The 18,440-nt window shown below is 40.2% G+C and overlaps 1 protein-coding gene across 1 annotated transcript in view; it reads left to right on the top strand.

Moving 5' to 3' along the window:
• Window positions 1-1,598: 1,598 nt before the first annotated feature.
• Window positions 1,599-18,440, top strand: part of NT5C2 (5'-nucleotidase, cytosolic II) — a gene marked incomplete at both ends in the record, with an annotated part of 82,380 nt that continues 65,538 nt past the window's right edge. Inside the window, one exon of the mRNA XM_080694687.1 lies at window positions 1,599-1,699. Within this exon, the coding sequence (XP_080550813.1) occupies window positions 1,599-1,699 (101 nt within the window). The remainder of the gene's footprint in view (window positions 1,700-18,440) is intronic.

The raw sequence follows: 18,440 nt of genomic DNA, 5'->3' as shown, positions 1-18,440 counted from the left end.
AAACCTAAGAATAACTAGTTATCAAAGTACTGAAAACAGATATTCAGCTGCCTACCTTGTTCTAGATGCTTTTCTAATGAGGTGAAATGTTTTAGTTTATTTCTCTTAGTCCTAAATCTGATCTTAGCTAAAAAGTAATTTATAGAAAAATATAAAAGCATGAAACAATTAGAAGCCAAGCATTCATTTCTTACATTTGTGCCAACATTGGTTGAGCTTAGTGTGTTGATCAGAATTTTAAGAGTTGCTTATTTAGTCTATTTTCAAAAAGTATATTAATCTAAAATTATATATGTTCACATACTTGTGGCCTTTATTTCCTTTTAGAGAGTCTATGATTGTTAATGACAGATAGTAGTGTGCTTAATTTAGAGATAATGTATATGATTTTTTTTTTTTTCGGTACTGGGGATGGAACCCAGGGGCATTGTACCTCCCAGCTACACCTCCAGCCCTATTTTTTAGTCTTTTTATTTATGAAACGGTATCACTGAGTTGCGAAGGACCTAAGTAGCTAAGGCTCTCCGCCTCCTGAATGCTGAGATTACAAGTGTGTGCCACCACTCCCGGCTGTATCATCTTTCTTGATAGAACCTATCATATGAAATTATTTCCTTAAATTTGCATAGTTTAAGCCAGGTGTGGTGGCACACGCTTGTAATCCCCTTGCTTGGGAGGCGGAGACAGGAGAATTGTGCAGGTTTGAAGCTAGCCTCACTGGCCTAAGAGATCTTGTTTCCAACTAAAAAATATAAAATTGGTCTGGGCGTGTAGCCCGGAGGTAGAAGGGTTCCACCCCCAGTTCCACCCCCCCCCCCAAAAAAAAAAGCATAGTTTAAGATGAGCATGGTGGTAGCCTTTATTCCTAGTAAAGAGGGTTGCGGGTTTAATATCAGCCTCAGCAATTTAGCAAAGCCCTCTGATATGTGTGGGGATTGAACCCACACATATGCTACTCCCCCAGCCCGGTTTTATTTCTTATTTGTAAACAGAATCTTGCTAGGTTGATGAGAGTCTTTATTTGCTGAGGCTGTCCTTGAACCTGTGATCCTGCTGTCTCAGCCTCCCAAGTACTTGGATTACAGGCTTGCACCACAATGCCCAGCTTATATATATATATATATATTTTTTTTTTTTTTTTTGGTGTGTGTGTGTGTGTGTGTGTGTGTGTGTGTGTGTGTGTGTGGTATTGGAGATTGAATCTAGGAACATTTCTGAGCTATATTCCCAGCTCTATTTTTAATTCTTTAGTTTTGAAATAGAGTCTCACTAAGTAGCTGAGGCTGGCTGTGAACGCACAATCCTCCTGTTCCAGCTTTCCATGTACTGAGATTACAAGTGTGTACCACCATGCCTGGTTTTATTTTTTATTTTAAGGAATGGTCTCGCTAGGTTGCAGAGTCTTGCTACTTTGCTGAGGCTGTCCTTGAACATGTGATCTTTCTGTCTCAGCCTCCCAAGTACTAGGATTACAGGCACATGTCACCACACCTGGCTTCTGATATTTTAAAAAATTAGGTATCAGCGCACTGATGCTAATCTTAAACTAATAAATTGCTATTTTTTTTTTCTAGAACGTAGCATACAATTTCAATAAAATGACAACCTCCTGGAGTGATCGGTTACAAAATGCAGCAGATATGCCTGCTAACATGGATAAGCATGCCCTGAAAAAGTATCGGAGGGAGGCCTATCATCGGTAAGTAGTCTGTTTGATCCTCAAAACAGCTCTGTGAAATGGCACTTATATTTATTTATTTTATTTATTTATTTATTTATTTATTTATTTATTTATTTATTTATTGCGGGTCTGGAGATGGAACCCAGGGGCATTTGACCTTTGAGCTACGCCCCCTGCCCTATTTTTTATTCTTTTTTTTGAAACCGGGTCTCATTGAGTTGCGGAGGGCCTCACTAAGTAGCCGAGGCTGTCCGTGAACTGTGATCCTCTGGTCTCAGCCTCCCAAATGCTGAGATTACAAGCATGTGCCACCACGCCCAGCTTGCTATCCTCATTTTATAGATGATGAAATTAACATAAAGAGTAATTTATCAGATCATATACCTACTTTATGATTCAAATCCAAAATGTAGACTTTGAACTATTAGTATCACTTGTCTCTATTAGTAGATAGAAATCTTTAAAAGAAAAAAGTCACTTAAACTGGGTGTGGTGTCGCACTGCTTATAATCCCAGTACTTGGGAGGCTGAGACTGGAGGATCACAGGTTGAGGACAGCCTCAGCAAGTAGTGAAAATCTTCATCAACCTAGTGAGACCTTGTTTCAAAATAGTAATAAAATAAGCCGGGTGTGGTGGCGCACACTTGTAATCCCCGCGCTTGGGAGGCAGACAGGAGGATGGCAAAGGTTCGAAGCCAGCCTCAAGCGCTGGCTTAGGAGACCCTGTTTCCAAATAAAAATGTAAAAAAATAGGTCTGGGAGTGTAGCCCGGAGGTAGAAGGGCTTCCAGGAATCCCAGTACCACAAAAAAAAAAAAAAAAAAAAAAAAAAAAAATTGAAATAAAATAGGCCTGGGGTATAGCTTGGGGGTAGAAGTCTCCTGTGTTCCATCCCCAGTACCAAAAAAAAAAAAAGAGAGAGAGAAAAGAAGAAAGTCATTTAAATTCTAGAAAATTACATCTAAGTTGTTAATAATTCTTTTTCAGTGCTGGGGATTGAACCCAGGGCCTTGTACCTGCTAGGCAAGCACTCTGGGAATGTAGCTCAGTCCACAGTTCTACCGGGGGGGGGTTGCATAGTCACTTAGCTGTTTCCATGCTAGAGAAAATATTACTCTTTTTTTTTCCCCCTTGTTTTTTGGTACTGGGGATTGAAGCCAAAGGAATTCTACCTTTGAGCTATAGTCTATTTTTTATTTTGAGGTAGGGTCTCCCTAAGTTATGGAAGGCCTCACTAAGAGACTGGTCATGAACCTATGATCCTCCTCACTCAGCCTCCCAAGTATTGGGTTAAAAGCATGCACCATCATGCCTGGCTTGAAATACAACTTTTAAAATGTGGAGGGTTGGAGATGTAGCTCAATGGTGGGGTGCTTGCCTAGCATTCATGAAGCCCTGATTTGATCCTCAGCACCACCAAAAAAAGAAAGAGAAAACCTTACTGGAAAAACAAACTAACTTTTATTTTAAAAAAATGCTTTTATTGGTGCATTATAGTCTTATAATGTAAATCGTGTTGACAGTGATATAAATGCACACAGGACAACACACTCCCTCGACCCCCACCCCCACGTCCCATATCCCCCCTTCCCAGTACAGAGTTCTGAGATTGACGTTGCTATTTTCACCTATTACTCATAGTTGATGGTGATAATTCCATTAATGCACCTCACTCTTCCCCTCCCCTCTCCTTGGACCACCTCCCTGGCTCCACTGAGGTTTCTTCTCCATTATCTAGAGTCTCTGGTATCCCAATTACTCGCTAGCTTGCACATATTAAACATAATAGAGCTGAGCATGGTGGCATACACTTGTCAGTTCTGGTACTTGGGAGGCTAAAACAGGAGGATCACAGATTTGCAGCCAGCCTCTGCAACTTAATGAGGTCCTCTGCAACTTAGACCCTGTTTCTAAATAAAAAAGAAACAAAATTGGGCTGGGGTTGTAGTTTGGACATAGAATGCCTCTGGGTTCCATCCCTAGAAGAGAGAAAACATATGACCCTTCACTTTCTGTGACTGGCTAATCTCACTTAACATAGTGTTCTCCAGGTCATTCCATTTTCTAGCAAATAACATAACTTTGTTCTTCTTCATTGTTGAATAGAATTCCATTGTGTATATATCTCATAATTTTGTAATCCATTCATCTGTTTTTAGGCACTTAGGTTGGTTCCATAATTTGTCTATTGTGAATTGTGCTGCTAGGATTCTAGTTATGCATATATTACTGTAGTTCTCTGATTTTGGCCCCTTTGGAAAGATACCCAGGAGTGGTATAGCCGGATCATATGGTGGATCCATTCCCAGTTTTCTAAGGAATCTACACACTGATCTTCATAGCAGCTGAACTAGTTTGTAATTCCACCAGCAGTGTAGAAGAGTTCCTATTTCCTCACATCCTCGCCAACATTTATTGTTATTTGACTTCTTGATGATTGCCATTCTGATTGAGATTAGATGGAATCTCAGCGTAGTTTTGATTTGCATCTCCCTGATTGCTAATATGTTGAGCATTATTTTCATGTGTTTACTGGCCATTTGTATCTCTTCTTTTGTGAAATATCCAATTCAATTGCCCATTTCTTGAGGGGATTATTGTCATTTTTTATTTTAGTGTAAAGTCTTTTAAGTTCTTTGTGAATTTTAGATATTAGTCCTCTATCAGAGGGATAGCTGGCAAAGATCTCCCATTCTGTAGGCTTTCTCTTTAGACTCTTGATGGTTTCCTTTAAAGATCAGAAACTTTTAGCTAGGCGTGGTGGCCCACGCTGGGAGGCGGAGACAGGAGGATGGCGCAGCTTCGAAGCCAGCCATGCTGGCTTCAGAGACCCTGTTTCCAAATAAAAAAATATAAAATAGGTCTGGGAGTGTAGCCCAGAGGTAGAAGGGCTTCCAGGAACTCCAGTACCACCACCAAAAAAAAAAAAAAAAAAAAGAGCAGAAACTTTTAGTTTAATATCCCATTTATTAATTCTTGTTTTAATTTCCTGAGCTATGGGGTCTTTTTGAGGAAGTATCTACCTGTGCCTAATTTATATTAACAAGTTAGTATAGTATAAAGCTTAATTAATATAAAGCTATAAAATAGTATAAAAGTAATTTATTACTAGTAAGTTTTTATAAGTAGACAAAAATATCCTGATTCTTCTCTATACAGAAAAAGTGAGAATTGGGTTAATATGTTATTGTATATAAGTATTAACATTTTGGGGAAATAGTTAGTTGGTGTTGAGTGTTTTAAAAGTTATTGTTTCAATAGTTAATTTTCAAGCAGGCTGGTGATACTTGCCTCATGATAGGTCACTGTGTACTACCATTTCTGGATCTTAGGCTACTATTCTTTTTTCTTTTTCTTTTTCTTTGGAGGTACTGGGGTTCCTGAAAACCCTTCTACATCCAGGCTACACTCCCAGACCTATTTTTTATATTATTTTTATTTGGAAACAGGGTCTCTTAAGCCAGCGCGGCTGGCTTCGAACTGGCGCGATCCTCCTGTCTCTGCCTCCCAAGCGCGGGGATTACAAGCGTGCGCCACTACGCCCGGCTAGGCTATTAAACTCTGAAAAAGCAAAAAAATTTCTAGTCCCTATCAAGACTCCAAATCAGTCAGTGGGTATTGGCAATTCTCTTTGATGTCTGAGGCATATTGGTATATAGAAATGAAATTAAAGTGTAAAACAGCATTTAGTAGTCAGGTGTGGCGGCGCACACCTGTAATCCCAGTACTTGAGAGGCTGAGACAGGAGGATCACAGGTTCGAGGACAGACTTATCAAGTAGTGAGACTCTCATCAATTTAGCAAGAATCTGTTTCAAAAATAAAAATAAGCAGGGAGTGGTGGCACATGTGTGTATTCTCAGCGCTTAGGAGGCTGAGACAGGATCGCACAGGTTCGAAGCCAGCCTCAGCTACTTAGCAAGGCTCTCGGCAACTTAGTGAGACCCTGTTTCCAAATAAAGTACAAAATAGGTCTGGGAGTATACTGCCTCTGGGTTCCACCCTCATTACCACAAAAAAATAAATAAATAAAAATAGGGCTGGGGTGTAGCTCAGAAATAGAATGTCCCTGGGTTAATCCCCAGTGCCACACACACAACCCCCCCCCCCCAGCATTTGTCTGCATCTGTAAATAAAACACATACTATATGCATTATTTTATATAGAAATGTTCTACATTTTATTCAGTTATTTCCTTTGTTTGTTTATTTTCTTTTTTTCTTTTTTTGGTAGTACTGAGGATTGAATTCAGGGGCTTCCAGCAGTGAGCTACATCCCCAGGCCTATTTTTTGTTCTTTATTTTGAAACAGGGTCTCACTTAGTTGCACAGGGCCTAAGTAGCTGAGGCTGGCCACTGATCACCATCCTCCTGTTTCAGCCTCCCAAGTACTGGGTTTACAAGTGTGTTCAACCACGCCTGGCTGCCCTTTTTATTTTAAGATAGTGTCTTGCTAAGTTGCTGAGACTGGCCTTTGAATTTGTGACTCTTCTGCCTTCAGCTTCCTGAGTAGTTGAAATTACAGGCATGAACTATTGTGCCTGACTCATTTCCTTAGTCTTATGAAGTGAAGTATACATTTGCTTAGGATGTAACATTTTTAGCAGTGGAAACAAGTATTGAATTATGTAATGAAGAGAGATTACCTAGCCAACATTAGGGTTCTAGTAAACATCATCTTGTAAACATTGTAATTGTACTTAGCATGTCATAGCCAGAATGTATGTCTGACTCATTCGGAATGGTATTCCTGAAGATTTTAGGTGAGCTCCCTACATTCTTCACATAGTAGGGTGAAATCTGAATCAGTAGAAGTAATACAAAGCAGCTCTAAGGGTTTAAATTATAATAATATTTTAATTTAAAAGTTTTTGTATAAAGCCGGGTGTGGTGGTGCACGCTTATAATCCCAGCGCTTGGGAGGCTGAGACAGGATGATCGCACAGGTTCGAAGGCAGCCTCAGCTTCTTAGTGAAGCTCTCAGCAATTTAGTAGCTGAGGATGTTCATGAACTTCCATCCTCCTGTCTCAGCCTTCCAATTACAAGGATAATGTGTGCACCACCATGCCCCACATGGTGTTTTTCTAAGGCTTTTTATTAAAGACATTTATTTGAATTGATAATTTACCATTGGCTAAGTTAGGGAGTCTGTGGTACGCTATATTGAGAATTTTTTTTAGAAGGAGCTAAATATTCTTAATGACCATCTGAGTTGGGTTTGGTGGTGCATGCTTGTAACCCCAGTATGTGGGAGGCTGAGATAGGAGGATTGAAGGTTGGAGGAAAACCTTAGCAAGTAGTGAGTCTCATCAACCTAGCAAGACCCCGTTTCAAAATAGAAATAAAATAGGACTGGGAGTCTAAAGAGCTTGGAGTAGAATGCCCCTGGATTTAATCCCTAGTGCCCAAAGGAAAAAAAAAGTGAATAACCATCTTATTTTCAGCTTTTTTCATGTTTAATATTAGCCTTTTAAATTTCAATAAGGCAGCTGGGCGTGATGGCGCATGCTTGTAATCCCCGTGCTTGGGAGGCTGAGACAGGAGGATCACACAGGTTCGAAGCCAGCCTCAGCTACTTACTGAGGCTCTCAGCAACTTAGTGAGACCCTGTTTCCAAATAAAATATAAAATGGGTCTGGGAGTATAGCCTGGAGGTAAAAAGCCCCTGCGTTCCACCCCCAGTACCACCAAAAAAAAAAAAAAAAAAAAAAAAAATTCAATAAGGAAATGATGGTTATGTGTCATTTTTTAAAACAGAACTTTTTTAATTTTTGAGGGATACTGAAGATTGAACCCAGAAGCATGCTACCTTCGAACTCTACCCTCAGCTATTCTTATTTTTTATTTTGAAACAGAGGCTGTCCTCAAACCTTTGATCCTACTGTCTTAGCCTTCAAATACAAGGAATAACCAGTGCGCCACCGTGCCTGGTATGTGTCATTATTAGGAAACTCACCTGCTGAATGTATGACTGTTGTTCCTCTTTCGTTTCCTTATTATCATTGTTCAGTGTTTTGGGCTGAGGATAATTATCAGGCCAAACCCTTCATTGGAATATGTTTTGCTATATAGTCAGAGGATAGCCTGAGCTGCTTAGGTGTTCTATAACCAGAAGGAGACAGGTCAGAAAATTATTTCCTAAATAGTTCCTCGTTTAACACCTAAAAGCTGATAGTGATCAGTACAGATCAGAATTTATATTCACCAAATCCAAGAATGGAACAATTAGATTTTTCATCGGCTCTCCACATAGACTATGCCTATGATCCTGAAATCAGGTATTTGGTTTTACCTTTTTAAAGTTCTGTTGCTTATAGTACATAAGAATTTTGGTAAGACAGTGAGTTGACTTTTTCTAATGAACATAGCTTTTGAATTCAGTGTTTTTTTAATCATGTTTAATTAAAATTTGATAGGTAATGAGGCTTATGCATTTTTAGTTAATCAGTTTTTTTGCTGTATTTTTTTTTTTTTTTTTTTTTTTTTGCGGGTCTGGGGATGGAACCCAGGGGTATTCGACCTCTGAGCTACAGCCCCTGCCCTATTTTTTATTCGTTATTTTGAAACCAGGTCTCACTGAGCTGCAGAGGGCCTCACTAAGTAGCTGAGGCTGTCCGCGAACCGCGATCCTCCGGTTTCAGCCTCCCGAATGCTGGGATTACAAGCGTGCGCCACCACGCCTGGCTTTTGCTGTATTTTAAAAGATACTGCATTTTGTCTTTACAAGTGTGTGCCACCTTGCCTGGCTAAAGTAAATTTACATATATTTAAGGAGTAAAAATGAATTTCTTTACATTTATAAAATGATTTAGTATCTGTAGCTGGGCACACTAATAATTTAGAGCTGTTCATAATAATTTTATTTTTTTATTTATTATTTTTTGTGGAACTGGGGATGGAACACAGGGGCACTCTATCTCCGAGTTGCATCCCAGCTCTTTTTTCTATCATTTATTTTGAAACAGCGTCTCACAAAATTGCAGGGGGCCTCACTAAGTAGCTGAGGCTGTCCTTGAACCTGCAATCCTCCTGTCTCAGCCTCCCAAATGCTGGGATTACAAGTATACACCACCATACCTGACTGATTTTATTTTAACTTCAATTAACAGCAGGTATCAGGTTATATGGTGACAGAAATGCCAGGCCAGATAGATAAATTTTAAATTATTTCTCTCTTAAATACCTAAGGATATCATCTTTTTATTAATTGGATATTTAAAGATATTTACATTTTCTTAATTGAGATAAAATAATTGCATATAGTTATGGGGCACTGAGGATTTTTTGGGGGGACATTGGAGGTTGAACACAGAAGCATTCTATCCCCAAGTTACACACCCAGCCCTGTTTTATTTTTTTTATTTGGAAACAGGGTCTCATGCCTGGCTCAGTTTTTAATTTTTATTATTATTATAATTACTTTTTTTTTGGTACTGGGGATGGAACCCATGGGCATTCTACCTCCAAGCTATACCCCCATCCCTATTTTTTTTTTTTTTTTTTTTTTGTAGTCCTGGGGATGGAACCCAGGACCTCTACCTCTGGGCTATGTCCCCGACCTATTTTATATTTTATTTGGAAAGAGGGTCTCACTAAGTAGCTGAGGCTGGCTTCGAACCTGTTGGATCCTCCTGTCTCAGCCAAGTACTAGGATTACAAGCTTGTGCCACCATGCCCGGCTTTATTCTTTATTTTGGAACAGGGTCTCACTGAGTTGCAAAGGCCTCACTAAGTAGCTGAGGCTGTCCTTGAACCATGATCCTCCTGTCTCAGCCTCCCAAATGCTGGGATCACAAGCTTGTGCCACCTCACCTGGCTTAATTATATTATTATTATTTGAATATAGACATACTTCTTTTCTCCTTCCTTCCTTCCTTCCTTCCTTTTTTTTTTTTTTTGGTGGTACTGGGGTTCCTGGAAGCCCTTCTACCTCCGGGCTACACTCCCAGACCTATTTTATATTTTTATTTGGAAACAGGGTCTCTTAAGCCAGCGAGGCTGGCTCCAAACCAACGCGATCCTTCTGTCTTCGCCTCCCAAGTGTGGAGGATTACAAGCGTGCGCCACCACGCTCGGCTTAATTATATTATTAATGAGGCTGAATCAACTGTTATTTTAGTATGGGATCAAATATTTAAATTAGGAAATTATTTAATTTTCAATAGCCACTTTATAATTTGAAAATCACATGGGAAAAGTAAGTCCAAAGAAATGCTGAGGAATACTATTCTTTAATGCACAGTGTGATGTATCTTATTAGAATAAGATATGTAGCTGGGCGTGATGGCTCATGCTTGTAATCCCAGCATTCTGAAGGTGAAGACAGGAGGATTGCAGTTTGTGGACAGCTTCAGCTACTTAGCTAGGCCCTTTGCAACTCAGTGGGACCCTGTTTCAAAATAAAGAGTTAAGCCAGGCGTGGTGGCGCATGCTTGTAATCCCCGCACTTGGGAGGCTCAGACAGGAGGATCACACAGGTTCGAAGCCAGCCTCAGCTACTTAGTGAGGCTCTCAGCAACTTAGTGAGACCCTGTTTCCAAATAAGATATAAAAATAGGTCTGGGAGTATAGCCTGGAGGTAGCAAGCCTCTGGGTTCCACCCCCGGTACCATAAAAAAAAAAAAAAAGTTAAAAATAGGGCTGGGGTAGAATACCCCTGGGTTCCATCCCCAGTACTACACATACACACACACACACACACACACACACGCAAAATAAGATATATAAGGTAGAGTAGCAAAATTATGTTAAAAAATTTTTTTTGTAGCCAGGTATGGTGGTGCATGCCAGGTATGGTGGTGCATGCTTATAATCCGAGTAGTTGGGGGGCTGAGATGGGAGGATTGCAGGTTCGTGGCCAGCCTCAGCTACTTACTGAGACCCTGTTTGAAAATAAGGAATAAAAAATCGGGCTGGGCATAGTTTAGAGGTAGAATGCCCCTTGGTTCAATCTCCAATACAGCAAGAAAAAAAAAAAGTGTGCCAAGCTTGGTGGTGCATGCCTGTAATCCCAGTACCTGGGAGACAGACAGGAAGATGGCAGGTTTGAGGCCAGTTTTAGCAGTTTAGCGAGAGACTCAACAATTTAGTTAGACCCTGTTTCCAAAATAAAAAGTATTGTTAAGAACCTTGTATTTAGCTGGGCGTGGTGGCGCACGCTTGTAATCCCCGCGCTTGGGAGGCAGAGACAGGAGGATGGCGCAGGTTTGAAGCCAGACGTGCGCGCTGGCTTAGGAGACCCTGTTTCCAAATAAAAATGTAAAAATAGGTCTGGGAGTGTAGCCCGGAGGTAGAAGGGCTTCCAGGAACCCCAGTACCATCAAATAATAATAATAATAATAATAATAATAATAATAATAATAATAATAATAATAAAAAATAAAAAGACTAAAAATAGGGCTGGGAGTGTAGCCCGGAGGTAGAAGGGCTTCCAGGAACCCCAGTACCACAAAAAAAAAAAAAAAAAGAAAGAACCTTGTATTTACCATATAGTTTTGATTACTGCCCCTTTATAGTGTAATTTTTTGTTGTTGTTTTCTTCTTGGTCCTGGGATTGAACCCAGTGGTGTTACACCACTCCAGCCATTTCTTTATTGTAAAGCTCTCGTTAAATTGCCCAGGCTGGGCTTGAACTTCAAATCTTTCACCTCTGCCTTCCAGGTAGCTGGGGTTACTGGTGTGTGCTGCTGTGTCCAGGTAGCTGGGGTTACTGGTGTGTGCTGCTGTGTCCAGGTAGCTGGGGTTACTGGTGTGTGCTGCTGTGTCCAGGTAGCTGGGGTTACTGGTGTGTGCTGCTGTGTCCAGGTAGCTGGGGTTACTGGTGTGTGCTGCTGTGTCCAGGTAGCTGGGGTTACTGGTGTGTGCTGCTGTGTCCAGGTAGCTGGGGTTACTGGTGTTGCTGCTGTGTCCAGGTAGCTGGGGTTACTGGTGTTGCTGCTGTGTCCAGGTAGCTGGGTTCCTGGTGTTGCTGCTGTGTCCAGGTAGCTGGGTTCCTGGTGTTGCTGCTGTGTCCAGGTAGCTGGGTTCCTGGTGTTGCTGCTGTGTCCAGCTGTCTAGTGCGTCTTGAAGTGTGACTTGAGCCCTTCGGCCTTGGTCTTTTCCAGACTGCTTTGGCCATCCTGGGCACCCTCCATTTCCTTAGGGACTTTTGGATCAGTGTTGTCAATTTCTATAAAGAATCGTCAGTGGGATTTTGCTAGGGATTGCGTTGAGCCTGTGTACCTCCGTTTCAGGAGTACTGCCAGCTTAACAGCATTGTCTTCTTATCGCAGAACGTGGCCTGCCTTTCCATTTGTTTAGATATTTACTTTCTTTTAATGTAATTTTGTGGTTTTCAGAGTACAGATCTTTTACTTCTTTTGTTAAACTTATTGTTATTTCATTATTTCTGATGCTGCAGTAAATGGGATTATTTAATTTTGTTTTTAGATTGATCATTGCTAGTTTATGGAAATAGAACTGATTTTATATATTGATCTTATATCCTGAAGTTTTACTGAATTTATTTATTCTATTAGTTGTGTGTTTTAGGGATTTCTGTCTTAGTTACTCCATCTGCAGATAGGAATAGTTTTATTTCTTGTTCTTTAATTGGAGCTATTGATTTTTTTTTCTTGCTTGATTATTTTGGCTAGAATGCCTGACCTTAGAAAGTGTTCAGTCTTTAATCATACATATGAAGTTAGCAGTGGATTTTTCAGAGATGCCCCTTATTAGGTTGAAGAGATTCCTTTTTTTTGCTGTACCGAGAATGACACCCAGGGGTGTTCTACCTCTGAGAGCTACACGTCTAACCCTATTTTTAATTCTGTATTTTATTTTATATTTTTATTTTTTGTGGTACTGGGGGTGGAACCCAGAGGCTTTCTACCTCTGGTCTATACTCCAAGACCTATTTTATTTTTTTATTTGGAAACAGAGTCTCACCAAGTTGCTGAGAGCCTCACTCAGTAGCTGAGGCTGGCTTTGAACCTGCGCGATCCTCCTGTTTCAGCCTCCCAAGCGCAGGCATTACGAGTGTGCGCCACCACGCCTGGTTTTTGTTGCTGTTTTCAAAGAACCAACGTTTAGTTTGATTTTTCGCTGATGTTTTTCTATTTTTGTGTTTTAGCTATGCTGTACTTTGTGTTATTGCTTTGCTTGTTGGTTTCTTAATTTATTGTTCATTCTCTCTTTCTCTCTGTACTGGGATTGAACCCAGAGTCTACCTTTGAGCCCCAGCCCTTTGTTAAAATTGTTTTATTTTGAAACAAGGTCTCACTAGGTTGCTGAGACTAGCTCAGAGTCTTCCTAAGTTGCTGAGGCTGGTCTTGAACCAGGAACGAAAGTAGAGATATTACTACCGACTTTACAGACCTTCTGACTCAGCTTTCCAAGTACTGAGATTACAGGTGTTTGCCACTGTGCCAGATTGAGTTAGTCTCTCTCTTTCTCACCTGCGCTCCCTGCGTCTCTTCCTTCCTTTCTTTTCTTTCTCACTCTTCCTCCCTCCTTCCATCCTTTCTTCTTTCTTTCTGTGGTACTAGGGATTGTACCTTTGAGCTACACCTCACCCTGTGCTTTTTTTTGGGACACAGTCTCACCAGGTTGTGGAGGGTCTTGCTAGATGGCCGAGGCCAGCCTAGAACCTGTGTCCTCCTGTATCAGCCTCCTAAGTACTGGTGTTACAAGCATGTGCCACCGTATTTAGTTCCAACTTAGTTTCTTAAGGGGAAAGTTAGGTTTTTGACTTAGATGTTTCTTATTTTTTTATATATGCATTTCCAGCTATGAATTTGACTTATACTGCTTTTTACTGCATTCCAGTGGTTTTGGTATGTTGTGTTGTTTTCATTCAACTCATAAGTATTTTTAAATTTCCCTTAGGATTTCTTTTACCCATTGGTTATTTAGGAGTGTGCTGTTTAATTTCCACATACTTGTAAATGTCCCAGATATCCTTGTTTCTTATTTGTACTTTCATTCCATTGTGGTTGGAGAACATATTTTATATGATTTTAGTTCTTTTCAATTTATTTAAGTTTGGTTTATTGGCTACCATGTGGTCTATCTTGGATAACCGTCTGCATACTTTTGGCACAGTTTGTATTTTGCCGATGCTGACTGGAGTATTTTAGAGGTGGTTTTGCATTTATTCATGAAGGGTATTTTTAATGACTACATATTCTTATACATATTTTAGGAATCATGAATTCACACCATTATTTCCAATTCTGGTCCAAAAAAGTTTCTTCTCGTTCACACTCAGATTTCATTTTTATTTATTTATTTTAATTTTTAATTTTTTTTAGATTTCATTTTTATATATCCCCTGTTCCACAGTAAGAATGCTGGCTCCCAACATCATTAACATATTCACTCATTTGATCAATCTAATTAATCAGATTAATTTGTCCATGCTATACTAAACCTAAAAAAGTATAGGATTTATTTGCAGTTCTACTCTTTTACTCTATTCTGCCAAAAACTAAAGGTATGTATAGTTAAATACTGTTTGTTTTTTCTTATTTTGGGGGTACTGAGGATTGGACCCAGAGGAATTCTACCACCGAGCCCTATATTTTTTATTTTGAAACAGAGTCTCACTAAATTGAAGAGGGCCTCACAAGTATTGGGACTATAGGTGTGGTATGATGGTCCATGCCCAGCTCTTTTATCATATTTTTACATTTTGGTTTTTATTTTATTTTTGCGGGTCTGGGGATGGAACTCGGGCATTTGACCTCCGAGCTATACCCCCTGCTCTATTTTTTTATTCTTTATTTTTTGAAACAGGGTCTCACTAAGTTGCGGAGGGCTTCACTAAGTACCTGAGGCTGTCCACGAACCGCTGTCCTCTGGTCTCAGCCTCCTGAAAGCTGGGATTACAAGCGTGCGCCACCACACTTGGCTCAAAACTTGGCTTTGGCTTTTAAATCATATTAAATTATCAAAATTTGAGCCGGGCGTGGTGGTGCATGCTTGTAATCCCAGCATTCGGGAGGCTGAGACCAGAGGAACGCTGTTTGCGGACAGCCTCAGCTACTTAGTGAAGCCCTGTTTCAAAATAAAGAATAAAAAATAGGGCAGGGGGTATAGCTCAGAGATGGGTTCCATCCCCAGACCCACAAAATAAATAAATAAAATAAAATATTGTTTTTTTGTGTGGTATTGGGGGGATGGAATCCAGGGACTTTCTACCTCTGCGGTACTCCCCAACCCTCTTTTGTAATTTATTTATTTTTTTAAATAAATTTTTATTGGTGCATTGTAGTCATACATCTCAATGGGATAAAAAAACTTGTGGGGATATACATGCACACATCACCCAGTCAGCCCCTACCCAATCTCTAACCCCTTCCCTCCCCCTCCTTCCTACCCATGCTTGGCTTCCTGATTGACTTTGATATGTTTGAGTACATCATGTGCTTTAAAGAGTTTCCCTTATCCTCCCTCTTATCCCCTCAGATATGTCACCTTCGTTGCTCCTCGAGAGGGTCCCTTCTTCATCTAAGTTCCTCCTGTTACCCATTTCTCCCTAATATTTTGCACATTAAGAAAAGCATCTGATTTCTTATTTTTTTGTGACATTTCACCGTAAATGCCATAATTTTGTTCTCCATTATGGCTGAGCAAAATTCCATTGTGTACACATCCCATAGTTTTGAAATCCACTCACCCATTGAAGGACATCTTGGCGGGTTCCACAGTTTGGCAGTGGTGAACTGTGCAGCTGTGAACACGGTTGTCCATGCATTAGTTTGGTATTTTGGTTTTCATTCTTGGTAGATACCCAGAGGTGGTATTGCTGGATCATATGGTAAGCTCGTTTTCCTTCTTCTGAGGATCTTCTATACTGTTCTCCAAAGTGTTTTCACCCACTTGCAATCCCACAACAATGTATTAGAGTTTCTATTTCTCCACACTTATTCCCACTTACTGAAAACCTGAAAGCCAGAATATGAATAACTTTGACAGGATGATCCATTCACAACCAATTTTTTTTTTAATAGAGGTCACTTGGATCTGGAAATCTGCTGAGAGATTAGGTGAGGCAGCGGCAGCTTCTAGTGCTTCCTGGCTACATAGTTGAAGAAACCTGCTGGCCCTTTGCTGTGAACCAGGCCCCAGTTCCAGGCCTGCCATGCAGTAGGCTCTGGGCCCGGCCTATAATTTTATTTTGAAACAGGGTTTTACTAAGTTGCTGAAAGCCTAAGTAGCTGAGGCTGGCTTCGAACCTGTGTGATCCTCCTGTCTCAGCCTCCCAAGCACTGGGATTATAAGCATGTGCCACCACGCCTGGCTTCAAATTTTGGTTTGAAATTATCATATTTTTCCGGGTGTGGTGGTGCACACTTGTAATTCCAATATTTGGGAGGCTGAGAAAGGAGGATTGTGGTTCATGGTCAGCCTCAGCTACTTAGTGAGGCCCTTTGCAACTCAGTGAGACCCTGTTTCAAAATAAAGAATAAAACATAGGGCTGGGGTATAGCTTGAAAGCAAAATGCCCCTGAGTTCCATCCCCAGTACAGCAAAAAAAAAAAAAAAAATTTTTTTTTGGTGGTACTGGAGATGAAACCCAGAGGCATTCTTCATTCCCAGCCTTAATTTTTTATACTTCATTTTGAAACGGGGCCTCACTAAGTAGCTGAGGCTGGCTGTGAACCTGTGATCTTTTGTCTCTGCCTCCCAAGTACTGGGATTACAAACATGCGCCACCACACTTGGCTTAAGTCATATTTTTAAACTTTTTATTTTATAATTTTGGAATTTTTTTTACATCTAAAGTGTTGCTTTTTGTATTTTCCATTTTATAAACAGTAGATCATCCCCCCCCCCCCCCCCCGCAGAGGGTACTAGGAATTGAACCCAGGGACCTTCTACTTCCGAGCTCCACCAAACCCCCTCCCCCACCCCCCACTTTTCTCATTTAAACAGGGTCTCGGTTAAGTTGCTGAGGCTGGTCTTTAACCTGCAATCTTCCCCTCTTATCTCTCAAGTACTGGAATTACAGGTTTCCTCTATACCTAGCAAAAATTTAAATCTTAAAGAACTTGGGTATGAGTCAAAAGACCTGAATTGTGTTCCTGACACTCACCTTTCCTTCTTTCCTCCCTTCCTCCCTCCTCCCTCCTCCCTCCCTTCCCTTCCTTCCTTCTTTCCTTTCTTCCTTTCTTTTCTGTTTGCAGTATTGGGGATGGAACCCAGGGGCATTCTACCTCCAAGCTACACCCCAGCCCTATTTTTTATTCTTTATTTTGAAACAGGGTCTCACTAATTTGCAAAGGGCCTCACTAAGTAGCAGAGGCTGTCCGTAAACAGTGAGCTTTCTGTCTCAGCCTCTCAAATGCTGGGATTACAAGCTTGTGCCAGCATACCTGTTTTCCTGACCCTACCTCCTTTTCAAATTTTTTTGTAAGAATACTTTTTTTTTTTTTTTTTTGTGGTACTGGGGGTGGAACCCAGGGGCATTGTACCTCCGAGCTATATCCCCAGCCCTATATTTTATTCTTTATTTGGAAACAGGGTCTCACTGAGTTGCCAAGGGCTTAAGTAGCTGAGGCTGGCTGTGAACCACGATCTTCCTCAGCCTCCCAAATGCTGCGATTAAAAGCGTGCACTACTACATCTGGCTTAAGAATATTTTTATTACATCCACTAGGAGGTTAAAGCATTTCTATTACAAGTTGAAAATAACTTTACTTTGAATTTATACTATTTAATAGTGTCTTTAATTCTTAGGTGACTACTTAAACATTTTAATAACTAACAGAAACCTTATGGTAAAAGTATTTAGAGAGATTAAGACCTAAAATTCAATTAATATTTTTTGAGGCATATATAGTCTATTTTTAAATTTGAATCACTAAGAGGACTTACTAACCATCTTAGTATTCTCAGACTTCAGCAGACTTTGTTTATTTCTTTTCCTGTTGTATAATCCCTGTATATTATACTGGTCAGGAGGGAGGAATGTTGTAGATGTTTCTCTTTCAAACCTCACTTTGCTCTGAGATTTGAAGTTAACTCTTAGAATGTTCTAGACCTATCCCTCCCACCATGCCAAAGATCTGTAAATATATTTTCACATAAGCTCAGAATTTCAGGCAATTGAGTAAAAGAATTGTGAACACGTTTTCCTTAAGGGCAGCTAATAAGATCAGAAGAAAGTAGAAATATTTTAGTTTCCTTTTGATCAGCACATAAATTTTTTTCTTGTAGTTCATATTGTTCATCTTCTAAGGGAGGAAATAACTAAATAGATAATTAAAACATTAAGTTATTTATCCTCTTTTTTTCTCTCAGAGTAAACTGAAAGTGATTTTGACCAACTAGGGCTCCTCGATTCTGTGACACTCACATTGTTTGTGTACTATTGGAGGGCCTCATTAGGGGGTAAATTTGCTTTTTCTGTGTTTGCCAGTAACGATTTCTGTCTCTTACGGGGACTTGCCATTTGGATTGTCTCCTTCCTTAACTGGACAGTCTTAAACAGTTCAGGATGCTTGTTATTTTTCCTGGTCTCCAATTTTTTTTCTATTATTAGATTTTTAAGTATTTAAAGCTGAGGATATTGGTCACTGAGATACTGCCCAGTTAGGGTTCGGCATTGTGCCAAATTTGTTGGGCCTCTCAGGGCCCGAGTTCTCTGTGCTTTAACAAATGAGCTACAGTTCTCAAGAGATCAGTGGAGCTTGTTTGTTGATCCTGTATTCTTTTCCAGAGGAAGTAGATCTTGGAGAATGGCTAAGGAAGGGTAAGTGAGTTTACTGTTCTTTCTC

The sequence above is a fragment of the Muscardinus avellanarius genome (assembly GCF_963383645.1).
Source record: "Muscardinus avellanarius genome assembly, chromosome: 4".
In the NCBI taxonomy this organism is placed as follows: domain Eukaryota; kingdom Metazoa; phylum Chordata; class Mammalia; order Rodentia; family Gliridae; genus Muscardinus; species Muscardinus avellanarius.
Note: the sequence above shows the minus strand (reverse complement) of the source record. Positions and strands in the feature narration are given on the sequence as shown.